Source organism: Paroedura picta, chromosome 17 (genome assembly GCF_049243985.1).
Source record: "Paroedura picta isolate Pp20150507F chromosome 17, Ppicta_v3.0, whole genome shotgun sequence".
NCBI lineage: Eukaryota > Metazoa > Chordata > Lepidosauria > Squamata > Gekkonidae > Paroedura > Paroedura picta.
In genome coordinates this window covers 10,945,271-10,962,619 of record NC_135385.1, presented here as the reverse complement: position 1 = coordinate 10,962,619, position 17,349 = coordinate 10,945,271, and the positions used below count along the sequence as shown (strand labels likewise).

Here is a 17,349-nt window from a genome sequence, read left to right as displayed (position 1 = left end):
GAAAGCCTAGCAGAGAGGCTTTGACGCTGTTTTTACTCTGTTGGCGGCGTGCAAAATAAATTGAGAATAATATTAATAATAGGTGGGCTGGTTGTTGCAATGCAAACTTAAAAGGACTCCGGGGGACGGTGGAGGTCAGGAAGGCCTGGAGGATCATTGTCCGTGGGGTGGCGATGGGCCGGACACGACTTCGCTACTAACAACAAGAACAACAAGGTTGTTGTGAGATTCTTGCCTTCGGCAGGGGGTTGGACTAGATGACCCTGGAGGTCCCCTTCCAGCTCTGGGATTCTAACAAGGACCGAAGCAGGCAGAAGAGCCTTTGAAAAATGTGTTTATAAAAGAGTGGCAATGGAACATGCTACATTAAGGTGGGTGGCGTTGGGCATTCTCAACTTTTTGCTCCTCCAAGAAGTCACGGCTTACGATCGGACGTTCTTGGCTTTTATATCTCTTAACTGAACTGGCTTGGCCGAGTTCGTAGCCTGTGCGAACCGTCCAAGAGGGACGGCTATAAATCCCTGAATTAATAAAATTAATAATAGCACTAATAAATAATCATTATCATGCAGAGCTCTCCGATGGATCGCAGTGTCGTCAACGCAAGAGGCAATCCGGGCCGTGAATGTTGGGTTGAACATGGCCAGTGTCAACGACGCGCCCCCATATCTTATCTCTAAATCCCGAAGGTGGAGTTGGGGGTGCTTGTTTCTCGCTCAGGCCTGGTGGAGAGATGGTCCTCGTGGTCATGAGCTGATGGACGTCCACTTGAACCGGCCTTCCTGCAGCCCTTCTAGAAACACCCGTGATAAATGAGCCAGGATTCCCCGGCCTTTAGGCCTCCTTTCTCTTGGATAACACCAACCGTTTCGGGAGTGGCGGTATGAAAATTGAATTATAAATCATAATAAAAAATAGAGAAATAATACCTGGATTTTTGCAGGGCGCTGCGTCAGGACCACTGTTGACGACGTATTTATTTTTGCGTATTTACTCACTTCCTTTTGGGTTCTTTCTTATTTTGGCTTTCTCGTGCCTGCTCATTTCCCATTTGAACCGTGAAACAGCTTTATGTGCCAATAAAAGGTTTGGAAGGGAAATCCGTATCGTAGAGGCTTTCCCCGCAGTCGAGCCACCGGATAGGTTGTTTTATCCATTTGGGGACAACGTCGATACAAAAATTCCAAATAAAATACAGAGCTCTCCGGGGGGATGGCAGTTTTAGCAAGACAAAAAATTCAAGTTGTTAATGAGTCTGCCCCACCAGGATTGGCATCTGTGGGGCAGGAGATTTTGGGGGTGGCGCACGGCAGGGGTTTCAGGAGGAGAGGGAATTCAGTGGGACGGGTGTCATCCCAGGAGACCTCCAGGCACCGCCTGGAGGCTGGCAACCACATCCAGAGCAGTGTCGGATATCCCGCAGCAACTCCGTAACAGGATGACCAAAAGGAGAGGGCCTTAAATTAAACTTAAAAAATTGAACTTAATTAATTAAACTTTAAAAAGTTTAATTAATTAAACTTTAATTAATTAAACTTTAAAAAGTTTAATTGCAGAAACCTGAAGAGCTGCCAAATTCCAGGTGGGGCCTGAAGATCAGAATCCCAGCTGCCATTGCATTTTTGGAGAAGAGGGGGGGGGGAACTCCTAGAAATCTGGGTCAAAATGTTGGCCCTCTTTTGCCCGTACACCGTAAAGAGGGAGCAGCTTTTATTCTGCAGCAGACTTTGGCAGATGTGCGGATCCATTGGCCACACACCCCACCCACACACACACACCAGAAGTGACATCATATTTACCTTCTTGGCCCTCCTGTTGCCCCACCCCCTCCGCTCTGCCTCATGTAGGCCAATGAGAAGAACAGGAACAGAGAAGGCTCCTGCATAGTGCACGGGGTTGGACTAGATGACCCATGAGGTCCCTTCCATCTCTTATTCTATGATTCGACACCCCACACCCACCATGCCACTTCACAGCACCCCCAGACCCCCTTCAGAGGTCAGGGGTCCACAGACCTGCCGCTCCCTCAGGGGACAGAGAGGGACGGCCTCACCCAGCCTCCGGCCACCTAGGCAGTGGCACCCAGGGTGGGCTTATAAATAAGCCAACACAAAAGCCAGTCCGGCGACAATCTAGCCAGCGCCCCGCCCGCCGAGGAGCCAAAGTTTTAAGAGCCGGCGCTGCGCTTCATCAAGAGGAAACTGAAGCCAGGAATAACCGAGAGCCCCCGCCCCTTTCCCAAAAACAAGCACACGGGGATGATGTTTTTGTGTGTCAACAGTAGCTATGGAACATCTCGGCGAAAGGGGGGGGGGTCAGCTTTTTCCTCCAGGCCGCACTGCTCACCTCCACGGCTGACGCCAGGCGTTGAGGCCGGTCTCCCCCCCCCCCCACCCCGGCACGACCTGCGTCAGTCGTGAAATCGGAGCTCCCTGGAGCCTGCGCAAGGCAGCTGCTAGCAGTGGAGTGGAATGGCAAGCATGGATTTGGGGAGGGGGGGGGCTGAGAGGCAGCGGAAGAGACAACAGGTTTGTTTGAACTTTGGAGGGGGGAGTGCCAAACCCTGCAGGATTTCGGGCGAGAGGAACAGCAGCGGCTGGGAGAACGCCAGCGCACCTACGAGGGCGCATGGTTCACAGAAGGAGCGCGCAGAGAGAGAAAGGGGGAGTGTGCATATGCGTGGGGTCGTGCAAAGCTTGCCCTTGCGGCTGACAACACGGTCTGACCGACTGGCTTCCAAGCTGGCATCACCACAACGATAACACGCACACACATACATGCGCTCAGAGCCCCGGTTCGCTTCCAGCGCCCAGAGGATAAAGAGTCGCAACGAAACGATGACAACAAAACAAAAAGCAAAACTCTCAGAATCTGCAACAAGTGGCAGATAATATTCCTTAGATCAGGGGTAGTCAAACTGCGGCCCTCCAGATGTCCATGGACTACAATTCCCAGGAGCCCCTGCCAGCAAATGCTGGCAGCAAATGCTGGCAGGGGCTCCTGGGAATTGTAGTCCATGGACATCTGGAGGGCTGCAGTTTGACTACCCCTGCCTTAGATGTTAGGCTAATGCTCATAGATCCATGGGGGCGGACGTGAGCACGCACACTTCGTCAGATACAACGTATGCACGTGAAACCTTATACCTTGAACGAAACTTTTGTCGGTCCTCAAAGTGCCACTGGATTCAATCGAACAACTACTTCCGCCCCATCACTTTTCTTGTGGACAAAGTCCCCCCTCCCCGCCCCATTTCTCACGGCTCAATGGAACCTCTACATCCAGGAGGAGTATACCTCCAAAACCAGGTGTCTGAGAGAGCGCGCACAGGGGTAGCCCATCGCTAAATGTCTACCTTGCAGGGTTTCTAGGGGCATCCGGTTGTCCCCTACTTGAAACAGGGCCAGCGGGGCTAGTTCGAGCCAGAGGTATGGATTTCTTGGGGCAGCTGTACAAAAAGCCACGCAGTCTCCAGTAAAAGGGCACAAAATTAACCTCTTGGCAGACTCCCATGCTGCAAAGGGTGGCACGGTGCAGGTTGATTCTAATTCTTCTCCCCCCATTTCCCTTTCTCTACCCTGCTCAAGTAAGTTCGTCTGCAGGCTGTACGCCCGAGGAGGTGGGCTCCTGCCCCTGACAGCTACGACAAAACATTTCAGCTCAAAGATAGTGCCAAGATCCCCTTCTCCTCAAAATTTAGTTCCCCCTTCCATTCTCCCTCCCTTCTCCCCGGCAGGGGACCGGAAACAGCTTACATCCTTCCGCTCTTTCCGATTTCATCCTCGACAACAACCCTGCGAGGTAGGCTGGGCCGACTGCCACTCGCCCAAGCTTCCGGCTTGCACGGGAGAGTAGGGGATCGGAACCTGGGTCGCCCGGATCCCAGTCCGACACCCTAACCCCCTACGCTGCGGGCTCAGCATTTATTTTCTTTTGGGAACCCGGAGGAGCACCTGAATAAAGTCAAATTCGCATTTCAGTGGGGATGAAGAAGCTGGGTTGATTCTCCCAACCCCTCCAGCATGAGTCATTCCAAGTCAAATGAGGCATCCGCTAGCTTCAAACGTCAACGGGAGAGAAAAGTATATGCCATTACTGAAATGTCTCCCCCACCACCCCATGTTATGTTAAACGAGGCCGTATCCAAAGAGGCTTTGAAAAGTTCGGGGCCGGAGTAACCACAGAATTCTTGAGCTCTGAGCCTGCAAGGCCCTGCTGATGGGATCCAGATGGGTTTGCGGGGGAGTGGGGGCTGTCACGTGTCAAGAGGCCCCGAGGCCTGCGAAGAAATGCTGAGTGGATGTCAAATTCCCGTTTCCCCCCTTCCCCGAAAGCCGGCTCCGTCAACATTTCTGCTGATCCAGTTTTGGGATTGTGGTCTCAAGAAACCCGTGGACAAATGTTTCCAGCTGAGCAAACTGCTCACCCGAAAAATGCACCCATGCAAGGTAAGAGCGTAGAAGAACGTCGGGAGAGCCCGGCTGGATCAGAACACAGTGGCCAACCAGTTACAATGGAGGGCCAATGACAGGGAATAAAGGCTGAGGCTTTCCCCTGATGTTGCCTCTTGGCACTGTTGTTCAGGGGTAGACTGCCTCTGAACATGAAGGTTCCCTTGAACCTAACAGCTGATAGACTTCTTGAAGCTAGCAGCTAACAGACCTCTTGAACCTGACAGCTGATAGATCTGGCCCTGAACCTAGCAGCTGATAGACCTCTTGAACCTGACAGCTGATAGATCTGGCCCTGAACCTAGCAGCTGATAGACCTCTTGAACCTGACAGCTGATAGATCTGGCCCTGAAGCTAGCAGCTAATAGACCTCTTGAACCTGACAGCTGATAGATCTGGCCCTGAAGCTAGCAGCTAATAGACCTCTTGAACCTGACAGCTAATAGATCTGGCCCTGAACCTAGCAGCTGATAGACCTCTTGAACCTGACAGCTGATAGATCTGGCCCTGAATCTAGCAGCTGATAGACCTCTTGAATCTAGCCGCTGATAGATCTGGCCCTGAACCTAGACGCTGATAGACCTCTCCTCCAAGCTGTCTCCTGTCCCCTTTAAACCTGTCTGAAGCAATGGCTGTTTCCACATCCTTTGGCAGCAAATTCCATTTCAGAGAGGAGGCAGAGACACATCTGGGATTTGAAGACTTCCTTTCCCTACCAGGAAAAAAACTCCCTGCACAGGGGGAAAGCGGACAGGCATCGCAGGTAGAAAGCTAGCTGTGCCTCCTCTCTCTTGACATGCTAAGTTCCCCCCCCCCTTTAAAATGCAACATCCACAGCCTGAATTGGAGCAGTCCTGGCACAGCAATACAGGTTGTATCGACTAAATGCATAAAACTGGCTCTCCATTCAAAGACTAATCTCACCCTTTTCTTCTCCCCCCCTTAAAAAAAAAACAGGTTTCTAGTCCTCATGTCTCAGTGAGGGATGCAAGAACAGGGCCTCAGCAGACTCACAAGCCCAAAAAAACCCTCAGCCAGTCCCTCAAAGCACACATATTCTCCTCTGCATGTCCATTTCTGCTGTGTCCGAATTTGGGATACCAAATTGAGCTCTTGCACCGAGAGAAGTCATGGGACAGAGGACTCTTTAAACAAAAAGCCGAAAAGGGAACGCTACCCAGAGAGTGCTGCTTTTGGTTAAAAAAAAGCAGAGGAAAGAAAACACAGTGTAACGTGCACTTCGGCCCTGACATGCTGACTTTCTACATGCGAGGAATGTTGAGCAGGGGGAGGGCGATTCAGAAGCTGCAGCCCTCCCACCTCACATGGTACAGTCTGAGGACGGCATGAGCCATGCACGAGGGCATGATTCCAAGCTCCCTGCCCTGTCTGCACCAGCCCTGCCAGACAGCGGCTGTCCCTCGTCTGCCTTACAGGACAGTCAGCGGAGTCACCATTTCTGAGAGGGAAGAGAGTCTGGGAGCCGGGAGGGACCGACAGCGACGGGGAGTGACTCGGGCGCAGACACAGGCATCGAGCCAGAGAAACCAAGAGGTGCAGGGTGGCTCTCCAGTTCTTCATGTAGGCCCCACACGGAAGGGGCCGTGGGTCGGTGGCAGGGCATCTGGAAGGCCGGGGGTTCGATCCCTGGCCTCGGTACCCCCTCCAGGCCCATCGCTGGCCCCGGGAGAGGGTCAACATGACCATATATCGTTCTATCGCCGGATAAATGTTTAATCCAGGGGTAGTCAAACTGCGGCCCTCCAGATGTCCATGGACTACAATTCCCATGAGCCCCTGCCAGCAAATGCTGGCAGGGGCTCCTGGGAATTGTAGTCCATGGACATCTGGAGGGCCGCAGTTTGACTACCCCTGGTTTAATCCATTGAAAAATATATTAAAAATGAACTAACTCGCCCCTTCCAGGGCTGTCAAGAGACCCCACTCCATGGTAGCTTTCGTGATAGAGATCATTGAGGGACGGGGTGAGGGGGGGAGAGCTCCCTTCCCCAGATTTTGCTCTTTTAAGGTTTATTCCATTAGGGGATTTCCCCCAGCTGCTTGGTTCCCGGCTTCCACCCGCGGGATCTCATGACTAAAATGCCTTCCCACTCGATGGAGACAATAAAAAATTCTCCCTGAACAGAGTAGTCCCGATTGATCGAGTTTATTCCACTCCTGGGTCAAGGGCACCAAACACCAAAGCCTGCTAAATTTCGCCCCTATGTGGCAAGGCAAGCTTCCTCCCCCACTTCCTGGTTTTCCAAATTTGCTGCCACGCTTGAAATCGCAAGCGGCAGCCAACATAACGATGGCCTGGGATTGCAACAAATTTGCAACAAGGACAAGTTCCCCTGGGGGAAATAGGGTCTTAGAGCTTTGGATTTGAGAATTTGATCCACAAACCCCAGGTCCCACCCCAAAACCCAATTTTGGTAGCCCCTAGCCACGCCGGTCACTCTGTGCCCCTTCATTCCTGCCAGGTTTCTTGCCAAAGGACGCAAAAACAGGAGGAGGAAACATTTAGGTAACTGGACCCCCTGTTCGTCTTGCCATTAAACACGGACAGATTTCTTTTTTACTCTCTGGGAGGGGGTTGAGAAAGAAAGAGGGAAAGGTCGGAGCAGAGCGGAAAAACTCGACGGAAGACAGGCGTCGGAAGAGCCTGAGCACAAAACACTTTTGCCGCTCCGCTCCCGGAACACCTTTTTATACTGTTGCTTTTTTTGGTAGCTACGAAACTCTGGCCGGGCAGCCAATCGGCAGGAAGCCGTCGGCAGGAAGCCGCCGGCCGAGTTTGAGTTAAAGAGGCAACAGGTTTCCGGAGAGAGTTGACAGAGAAACACGGTTGAGTTTGCTGCCAGAGTTCTCCGACTTCTCGCGGAGGGGGTTAAAAATAAAACGCAGAGCTGCTACGGGGAGATCTCCGCTAGACGAGTGCGAACAGGCCATGGTGTGTGGACAACAGCTGCTTTCCAGGAATCGAAGAGTCCGAGATGACGCCAGCGCTTCTCAAAACTTTATGAACTTATGCCGGGACTGCCCGGACACTTGGTGTTTGTTTTGGGATGCCCCCAACCGGCCATCTGTTTGGCTTCCTCTCCCGGGACGCAGCCAGGCCCACGAGAACAGATCGAAAGGAAGGGCTGGCGAGGATTACACTGAGGTGGGGGCACCGCCGAAAGGGCAGGGGGGGTGCCTTGTTACCCTTGCAAGAAGGCATCTGAGGTCCAAGGTATTTGCAACTGTCCAGGAAGGTTTGTGGGGGAAGAAGACCTGCTACAGATCCTCGCACTAGACCAGACTGTGGCTCTCCGGATGTCCATGAGCTACAATTCTGCAGGGGCTCATGGGAATTGTAGTTCACGGGCGTCCGGAGAGCCACCACTTCGGCACCCCTGCATTGGACATCTCCTAGCCAGGAGTAAAACCACCCACACACTTCCAGCTCCTTACTCATCGCAGTATTAATAGATCCGTTCTCCGATGGCTCAATTCTCCAGAACTGGCGCAGGAGCCACAGGGATGCCGCGAGACAAGAAAACGGGCAGCCCCAGAATTGAACGGCGCAGGGATCGAAGGCTTTATTGCAACTTGTCGATCGCACTGTGGCAGCTCAGCCATAGGTCCCCAGCGCCTTGGAGCCGGTGGGCACTGTGGGCGTTCTGGCACAGGGAGCTGGGTGCCCCCACAAAACACCCAGAGGGACCCCAAGCGAAGCAGAGAAGAGGGGACATTTTTAAAAAGAACTGGCAAGAGAGGGTCAGAAAGGAAGAGAACAAAACAGCGAGAATAAAACAAACACGTTGATTCCCAAATTTCTTGACTGCTCATCTTCCAGTTAAAGTTTGAGTCCAGGGGTATCTTTAAGACCAACCAAATTGGGCATAAACACATGAACCCTTATGCCTCCAAATTAAACTTTGCTCCTCTCGGATGGTCCCACTGGGCTCAAAACTTTGTTCTAGATCCGGGGCTGGCCGAACTGGAGCTCTCCAGCTGGCAGGGGCTCATGGGAATTGTAGGCCATGGACCCCTGGAGAGCCCCAGTTCGGCCACGCGCGAACTTCTGCACATAGAATCATAGAGTTGGAAGGGACCTCAAGGGTCATCTAGTCCAACCCCCTGCACCGTGCAGGACACTCACATCTTTGCTTCCTGCCACCGACTCACTGCTCTGAAATCCCTCCCCGTCTGACTCTCCCAGCCCTCAGACAGGATTCCTTAGGCGTGATGCTATTTTGAGGAAATCCCAGGATGGCTCGGAGGTACATCCAGCTTCCCGCCTCTTGTTTTCCTTCCGCGGCCCTTTACTCTGGCGAGGGTGTGGACCAGTCCCCCGAGGAGCCGTTCAGCTCCGTTCCACAACCGGGAGCCCTCAACAAGTGCCCAATTTCAACTTTCCTGCCACCTCTGCAGTTTGTTTCGACGTGGCCCAGTTTCGAGTTTCGGAACAGGCCGCTGGCGGGCAGGAGAACCATGACAGCGAACTTCCGCCATATCACCCTACTTCCGCCTCCCAGGAAAAGGGGCTTCACATAGACTCACGGCAAATTCTGCCGTTCCTGCGTCACTGACAGAAATTTGGGGACCTTGTGGCATTTTTGGCACCTATTAGCCGTTCGCTGCAGGAGCAGCCAATGAGAACTGCTTCCCCAAAAGACTAATCAGCTTTTCTGGCAAAGAATTACCACGCTGCATAATTTGGAAGGGGGGACACAGATGACTAATTTGCGACTAATTTGCTTTTTCCTTTTTTCTTATGATCCTTGCTCCACGGAAAGCTCTTGAGTAAACCTTTGTTGGTCTTGAAGCTGCCACTGGACTAAAATTTTGTTGTGCGACTGCAGACCAACACAGCTGCCCGTTCGAATCTAGCTCTTAAATCTGTATTTGTAAATGATATGTTGATTAGAAGAATTTTTATTCTATCAACAAGTGCTTTGGGCTGAGGGCGAGTGACCCACTGGCCCCAAATTCGTGGCAACAATCTTCCTTGGCAGAGAGGGCAGAATCTGAACCTGGATCTCTCAGAAACTGGAACCATTACAACCCACTGTCCTCACCTGCCACAATCCTCCTGGGCCTTGCTAACGCCCACCGATCCAAGGCGGCACCGTTTCCCTTTTAAGAAGCACGCCGGCTCGCCTTGGGTCCAGGAAGCCGGCCCTGGTGCACACGGGGAGGCCAGTGACTCAGCTTCTCCATTCAAAAACCCGCTGATTCATAACAGGGTCACACACAACCGGCCGGCAGGAAACACAAGCACAGATAGGCTTGACTTTGGAAAACATGCACCGAGAAACAGAGCTCGGCTTACACGGCAGGATGACGCCCGCGCATGGCTGCCTCACCTTCCCTCGATAGTCAAAACAGAGGGTTGGCAAAACCGAACATCCATGGGGCTTGCTCTCCTTTGGTTTGGTCTGTTGGCGTATCCACCCACTCCACCCCGCCCCCAAGGACCTGGCCCAATTAGAACAACCGGCACAGCACAGTGAAGTGTTTCCGCAGGCGTCCTTCCTCCCTGAGATGCACACTTCTGGTTGGGATGGGGTCTTAATGATTCTTCACTAGTCACAGCGAGAAGGGAGATGGGCACAGGGGAAAGGCCTGAAAGACCTCACTGTGTGCATAGATGTGGCGCATTGCACATGTACCCACAAGGAAGGCTTGACAACCTCCAGTTGCTACCAGATGACAGGGATTAATTCCCCTAGGGAAAAATGGCTGCTCAGGAAGATCAACCAGGTGGGATAATAGCCCACCGAGGTCCTTCTTCTACCCAAACCCATGAGCTCCCTGAACTGGAGATGGCAGGAAATTAATTTGGAACTTTCAACATGCAAAACGCATTTTGCTGTCGGCTACAGCGGCCTTCTCAAAGACAGGGGAACAGGCTCAGAGGGAGAGCTTGGCGTGGGGAAAATCTCCGGTTAGAATCATGGAGTTGGAAGGGACCTCCGAGGTCATCTAGCCCAACCCTCTGCACAAGTGCAGAAAATTCACCACTACCTGCCCACCCACAGTGGCCCCAATTTCATGCCCAAGTGATCCCCCCCCCCCCCACACACACATACACCAAAAATCTCCAGAATCCAGCCTGGCCTGGCGGAAATTCGCCTACAATCCTCAGGATCTCCAGTTGCAAGAACCACATAGAAGGCGATATGAAAGACCTCCAACTGAGATCCTGGATTATCAAGGCCCAAACTGTGACGCTCAGTTAATGTGGTCACCATTTGTTTGGGCTGAATTCGAGGGGGAAACGGTAAAGGAAATAAGCATGGGAAATAAACAGGAGGTTGATGGGCAGATGTTCCCTTCTTGACTGTGAAATGCTGAGCGTAATTCACGGAGACCCTGGACCTGTTGAGCACCTTTGTTACGCTCTGTGCTCATTTGCTGCTCACCCTCCGCCTGCGTGTAAGGACCGGCAAATCCCGTGTCCGTTTTCTGTAGAAGTGTGTCTGCTCACAATAGCTTACACCTCGAATAAAGCGTTGCCCAGTGCTCAGATCTCCCTGGGAGCATAACGCTGCAATTCCCAGAGAAGAAGGATAGAAACAGAAGTTAATAAATAGGTATATATGAGTAAATAAATATGTAAAGGAGCATTCTATTTAGGGCTGCCAATTTCCAGGGGGAGGACTGGGAATGTCCTGGAATTTCACAGGCCAGAGCTGGCAATCATAATCCTCCCCGTTCCTTTCCATGTGGGATTGAATCATAAAGTTAGAAGGGCCCTCCAGAGTTATCTAGTCTGACCCCCCTGCAGAATGCAGGGAATTCACAACTCCCTGCCCACCCAGTGTGACCCCAATTCCATGCCCAGATGATGCTCCCCCCCCCCCAAAAAAAAGCAGAAACCCTGGCCAGGCTGACGTGGAGGAAATTTTCCTCCCGACCCCCAAGTGGCGATGGGCATGCTAAAAAGGGCCCCAAGAGCCAAGTGTGGATATAATCCTGTCCACCCCACTCACAACCTGCCTAAGTGACTTTTCCCCTTGCTCACAAGAGGAAGCTCCCTCTGATTGCCAGAGCAGCCCCAGAGCTGACGGACGACTCAGGTTCCCGTGAGGACAGCTGAGCAGCTCCTTTTAAAAAAATGTTCCCCAGGGCAACCACCTCCCCGCCTGCTCACCTGCTACGGCACCTGACAAACACATGACACTGCTGTCCACAAGGCATCCCGTGGCTTGCTCACCTGCTCACCTGCCAGCCCCGCATGCAAAGGACACTGGCCAGAAATAGGCAGCCAGGAGCTTTGGAGTGCTCAAGGTGGTAGCCCACAATAGAGGGGCAAGCCCAGGCTACAAGGAGTACAGTATTTATCGGCAGGGGGGAGAGAGAAGGGAGAGATCCCGGAGAGATAGGGAAACGTGGCTGTTAAAAATACTTTTTTCCTAAGGCCGTGAACCCCAATATGGCACCCTAGGGTGCTGAGGTGTCCAATGATGTGCTTCCTGTCAGCAATTCCCTTCTTATTCAAAACAAAAGGCTGTGCATGAACTCAGATGGCCTCTCTTTGTATACCAGGGGTCCCCAAATAACAGAGTTATTTAGGACTGAACCAAATGTTCCAATAGCGTCCCATTAAAAAGTCAGAATTATTTCCCCCTTTTTCATCTTGCCGGTAGTCCCCGATATTTAAATCCGGCACGGTTAAGCAATTTGCAACACTCAGTTCAGGCTCTCATCCGAGAAGGATCCCAACCAATGGGCCAGAAGGGAAGGGGCCAAGGGCAGGGATCCAGATTTGGCCGAAAAAAAACCCAACACAGCTTCCAGCCAAAGCTCAGTCGTGAAGCAAAATGGCGGCTCCATCGAACCCAAGTTGGCTCACATTGTTGTTTTTGCTGCTGCTACGTCCACTTTCCACGGAAATAAAGTGTAATACTTTTCAGGAGAAAAAGGGCTTCCACTGGGGCTGGAGACGATTTCACTGCCCATTTTCTGTCTGCTGGAAACGCCACCAACACGGCACAGTTCCCATGGATTTAAAAGGGGGTCAACTCTGCTCGCCCGATTCGGTCAGATCTCGGAAAGGAAACACGGCTGACCGTGGTTAGTATCTGGATGGAAGGCCACCAAAGAAGTCCACGGTTGGTACACCAAGACAGGGAATGGCAAACCACCTGAGGGAACGCCTGTCACCCTATGCCCCTTATAGGGTTTTGCACTCTGTGGGTAACAACTTTTTGGTTGTCCCCGGCCCCAGAGACGATCAGGGTCAGGGCCTTTTCAGTCGTGGCCCCTACGTGGTGGAAGGAGCCCCGGAAGAGCTGCAAGCCCTGCGGGATCCTTTGGCATTCCGCAAGGCCTGTAAGACTCTTCCGCCTGGTCTATAGTTGAGGCCAGTACTGGAGGGGTAGATCGGTGGGGAAGATGCGTCACCAAAATTGGAATATCATTTGGGTGCCGGTCGACTGGTCCTTTGGACGCCCTTAGTGGCACTTGTACCGTCGTGGGGGAGAGTGAATCATTTTATTTCTGCTGCCAGGCTTGTATAATGTGAAATGGGGTTTGAGTGGGGTTTTGTTGTATGTGGGGTTTTGTTATGGGACGAACCCAAATAATAAATAAATAAATAAATAATGTCTCATGCACTGAAAATCCTATGGGGCCGCCCTAAATTGCTCTCAACCTGACGGCAAAACGATCCAAAACTTAACACCCAACACCTTTTTAATTGCACAACAAACTGATGCAAAATTTCCCACCTCGCACCACGTTTCCCGATCATCCTGGCAGGTGCAGGATCCCCAAATGTTCCCCCACCCAAATTCTGCAGAGAGCATCTATTCACACACAGGACCCGGCAAAGGGCAGAATTATCCCTTATGAGTCCAACACAGGATTATTCATCGGCTTTTGTCCATCCAGGGGTAGTCAAACTGCGGCCCTCCAGATGTCCATGGACTACAATTCCCAGAAGCCCCTGCCAGCGAATGCTGGCAGGGGCTTCTGGGAATTGTAGTCCATGGACATCTGGAGGGCCGCAGTTTGACTACCCCTGGTCCATACTGTTACCCCTTCAGTCATGTTCAAAAGTGCCTGGGGCATAATTAACAGCATTTAAACAGTGGCATGTTACACACTCCATGCATTTTGCCGAAACATGGCCTTTTTCTGGACAACGAATGCCCACCCCATTTTGAAGAAGCCGGGAAAAGAAGCCGGAATATTTATTGCCACCAGCCAGCTGGCCGGGAAACCGGCCTTGCCGATAACCCCATAAAAGTTACTAGTCCATAAAAACATTTTACATGCTTGTCGGGCCCATTAGAGGCATGTTTTTAAAAACAAAAGCTCCCAGCCTACGCATGCCATGCTGAGGCGCATGGAAGGGCATGAACACAACCCAACCAAGCCAAGGACAAATTCTACTCCAACGCACAAGACATTTCCCAGCCTGGTCGCCTGGGGAAGACCCTGACTCGCCTGTAGGCGATCAGGGAAGGGGTCTTTTGCAAGACCCCGTATACCAGATGGGCAAAACCCTTGGCATGCGCGATCCCTGGGTATCTTAACACCCCATCTCCTTTCCAGTTACATAAGCAGCAATTACTTTATTATGCTTAACTATGCTAACTATGCACAGCCCATACTGGAGCGGCAATTACCCAAGTGGTAAACTTGAAAGGGCTCCCCGGTCTTTGATGTGGGGAAGAAGAGAATCCAGAAGCATTCTTGCGCCGGCTTTAATCTGGAACGGAGGACATGCCCTTAAAAATAAGCTTCAGACCCCTAATTCAACCCAAACACAGTTTTAAAAAGAGAGAGAGAAACTCTGCATTTGGATGTCTTCGAAGAAAGGCCTTTTTCTTCCGAGGGGGATCGAAAGGGCAAACATTCCCTTTATAATTGGAGTTCCAAACCCCACAAAGGCTCCAGTTAGAGGCAGTCAGAACGGAAAGGGGCTAAATTCCCTCACAAAGGATTTATCAGCAGAACTACAGTTCCCATGATGCTTTGCATGAGTGGGGGGGGGAGGAAGCACGTATAACCCTTAGTTGGAGGTATTTCTTATAAGGGAAAAAAAGGTGCATTTTCCCCTAAGGGATTGGAGGTCCTAAAGCAGGGGTAGTCAAACTGCGGCCCTCCAGATGTCCATGGACTACAATTCCCAGAAGCCCCTGCCAGCATTCGCTGGCAGGGGCTTCTGGGAATTGTAGTCCATGGACATCTGGAGGGCCGCAGTTTGACTACCCCTGGTCTATAGCAAGGGTGGCCAAGCTGTAGCTCTCCAAATGTCCATGGACTACAATTCCCATGAGCCCCTGCCAGCAGTTGCAATCTGTCACTTAGGTGTACTTTAACATTTTTAAATCTGCTTTTTTTAAAATTAAAAGCGTGGAACAGGCCGCCCTCCACGGTTAAAAATATAACATCCCTCTTGTGATCCACGTTTGAATATTTTGAATACTAGTCAAATTTTAAAGGATTTTTAAAAATTTCACGCCATGGGGTTGATCCAGCATCCGTTTTAGACCACCTGAACAAAACTGACAGGAAGTCCTTATTCGTTTAAAGGGGGGGGACGTTCACTCAGAATGCTATGGAACCTGGAAGCTTGCTTAACGGCCGGGCAAACATGACTAAAAGCCACATGTTGTACTTCAGTGACTTAGTCAGCAAAACAACCTCCTCATCAGATGCAGCCTGACACTCAGGATAATGCATAAAGCACATGGAATGCTCCAAGAGTTTTCCCGCCCCTGACTTGTTCACTCCCCCAACCACCTGCAAGGTTATGTGTTATTGTTTACTACTGGAACCCGAGGCTGACTCAAGTAAACCGGAATTCCCTGGCTGGGCAAGAATTCGAGCTCGTGCCTCCTGAAACCTGGCACCCTGTTTCACAGACCCATGCGCATCGAGAAAAGCTCGCTAAATTTCAAGATTTGCTTTGCTAGATCAGGCCCCGGTTGATCTGAATTCAGCATTCCAGTCTCTTTAGGGCGTGTGAAGGCCTGCCCCCTTGGCCTCCACAGCACCTGACATTCCAAGGAAGACTACTCCTACACAGGAAGGTTCCATTTAGTTGTCACTCTCAATGGAGCATTGGAAGAAACCGAAACGCTCGGGTTACCTGGAGACACTACTAATTAAAAAATACCCCAAAAACAAACAAAAAAAAAACCGGGGGGGGGGGGGGGCTCAACTTTTTAAACCAGTACAACGGCCTTCACAAACTCTTGGCTCACAGCTTAGCTTTTCAAAGAGAGACTCTTTCACTGCTGGCTAAATTTTTCTTTTTGCCAAGCTCAGTGGAGAGAGACAGTCCTAGATTTGTAGGTTCCCACCGCCGCCGCCTTCAGGGCATAAAACCATAGAGCTCGAAGGGTTCCTCAGGGTCATCTAGCCCACCCCGCTGCACAATGCAGGAAATCAACTGATAGATGTCCTCATCTCCCTCTGTGACCCCTGCTCCATGCCCAGAGCAATGGGAAAAAAACCCTTCAAGATCCGTGGGCCAATGTGGCCTGGAGGGAAATTCCTTCCTCACCCCCGTGCCACAAGCCACAACACTAGAGCCAGCTTGCCGGGAGCAGCGGTATATAAATCTAACTAATAAATGAAATAAAAAATAAAGTCGAGCGGTCCCTTGCTCCCTCCCACAAATGGGCCTAAGCTTTCCCCCTTGACTCTTCCATTCTTTTCAGGCTGATGTGACAAGCTAACACAGGCCTCTGCGGCACACGAGGAGGAGAGGAAGAAAGAGAGGAAGAAAAGTGAGTCAAGAATTGGGGGGGGGGGTGAAGAGGGCAGCAAGCCCCACGGCAGGCTATTATCAACCGTTAATAATAATAATAATAATTATTATTATTCAGTTTCCAGACCACCCCTCTCCCATTGGCCTCCAGGCGGTCCACAACACCTTGAAAAAACACCGCCTGACCCTTTACTAATCCCATATCAAAAATCCTAAACATTAAATCCTAAAAACAGTGTTACACAACCCCCATGCAAACTACCTGGGGTGTGTGTCTGGGCGGGGAGGGGGGGTGGGTGAGATGACTCTCTCCAAAGAAAGGGTGCTGTTACAGAAAGAAAAACAGGGTGCTGCGCTTCGGTCGGGGAGCCCTGAGTTCAAGTCCCGACACCCCCCCCCCCCCGCTAAGCCACGGAACTCAGCCTCCTGTGATCCTCAGCAAAGGAGCCCAGGTTACTCCCGAGATCTCCTCGCTCAGGGGGGCTGCGGGGCCGCGCCACAACCACCAGGCCCGACTAGATGACCCCTGGGGGTCCCCCTGCAGCCTGGCTCCTCAATTCCGGACCTCTTGCACCGGAGGGCTTTTTTAAAGAGCGAGATCTACGCCGGAGAGCCCCTCGGGCCGCCCTGCCCGACATCCTGAGCATCGCCCCCCTCCCCCCATATGGCAAAAAGAGGAAAGGAGGCGCTGCCCCTCCCAAACTTCTGCAGACTTTCGGGTGGGGAAACCTAAATCCCATTTTCCACCCTGCCTTTTTTCTTTTTAAGCATCCCCCCTTCCAAAGAGGCCGCCCCGCTTACCTTTGGGGAGGGACATGGCCGGGATGCGAACCCGCGGAAGTCCGAGCCGAGCGCGCCCCGGCTGGGCATGCCCGGACAACGCAGCCGCGCGGCCCCCACCTGGCCCGGAGCCCCGCCCCGCCCGCCTCTGCCTCTTCCCATTGGCCGGCGCGGCCTGGCCCCGCCCCCCGCCTCGCCTGCTCAGGTGGCGGCGAGGCGAGATTCCAGCGGTGACGCAAGCGCCGGGCTCGCCCTCCGGGTTTCACCGGGCTCTTCGCGTCTGCTCGCCTGCCTGTCCGGTTGGTTTCATCGCTGCCTTGGCCGCCGCCTCCGATCCAGTGCTTTCTGGATCGCCTCCCAGGAGAAGAATCAGACCCCCGAGGACAGGGATTTATTAAT

General features: G+C 52.1%; 1 protein-coding gene across 1 annotated transcript in view; it reads right to left on the bottom strand.

Moving 5' to 3' along the window:
* The window catches only part of MAP2K3 (mitogen-activated protein kinase kinase 3), a 43,053-nt gene extending 25,988 nt beyond the window's left edge, over positions 1–17,065 (bottom strand). The window contains exon 1 of the mRNA XM_077315994.1: positions 16,972–17,065. Within this exon, the coding sequence (XP_077172109.1) occupies positions 16,972–16,987 (16 nt within the window). The 5' untranslated portion in view covers positions 16,988–17,065. The remainder of the gene's footprint in view (positions 1–16,971) is intronic.
* Positions 17,066–17,349: the final 284 nt, after the last annotated feature.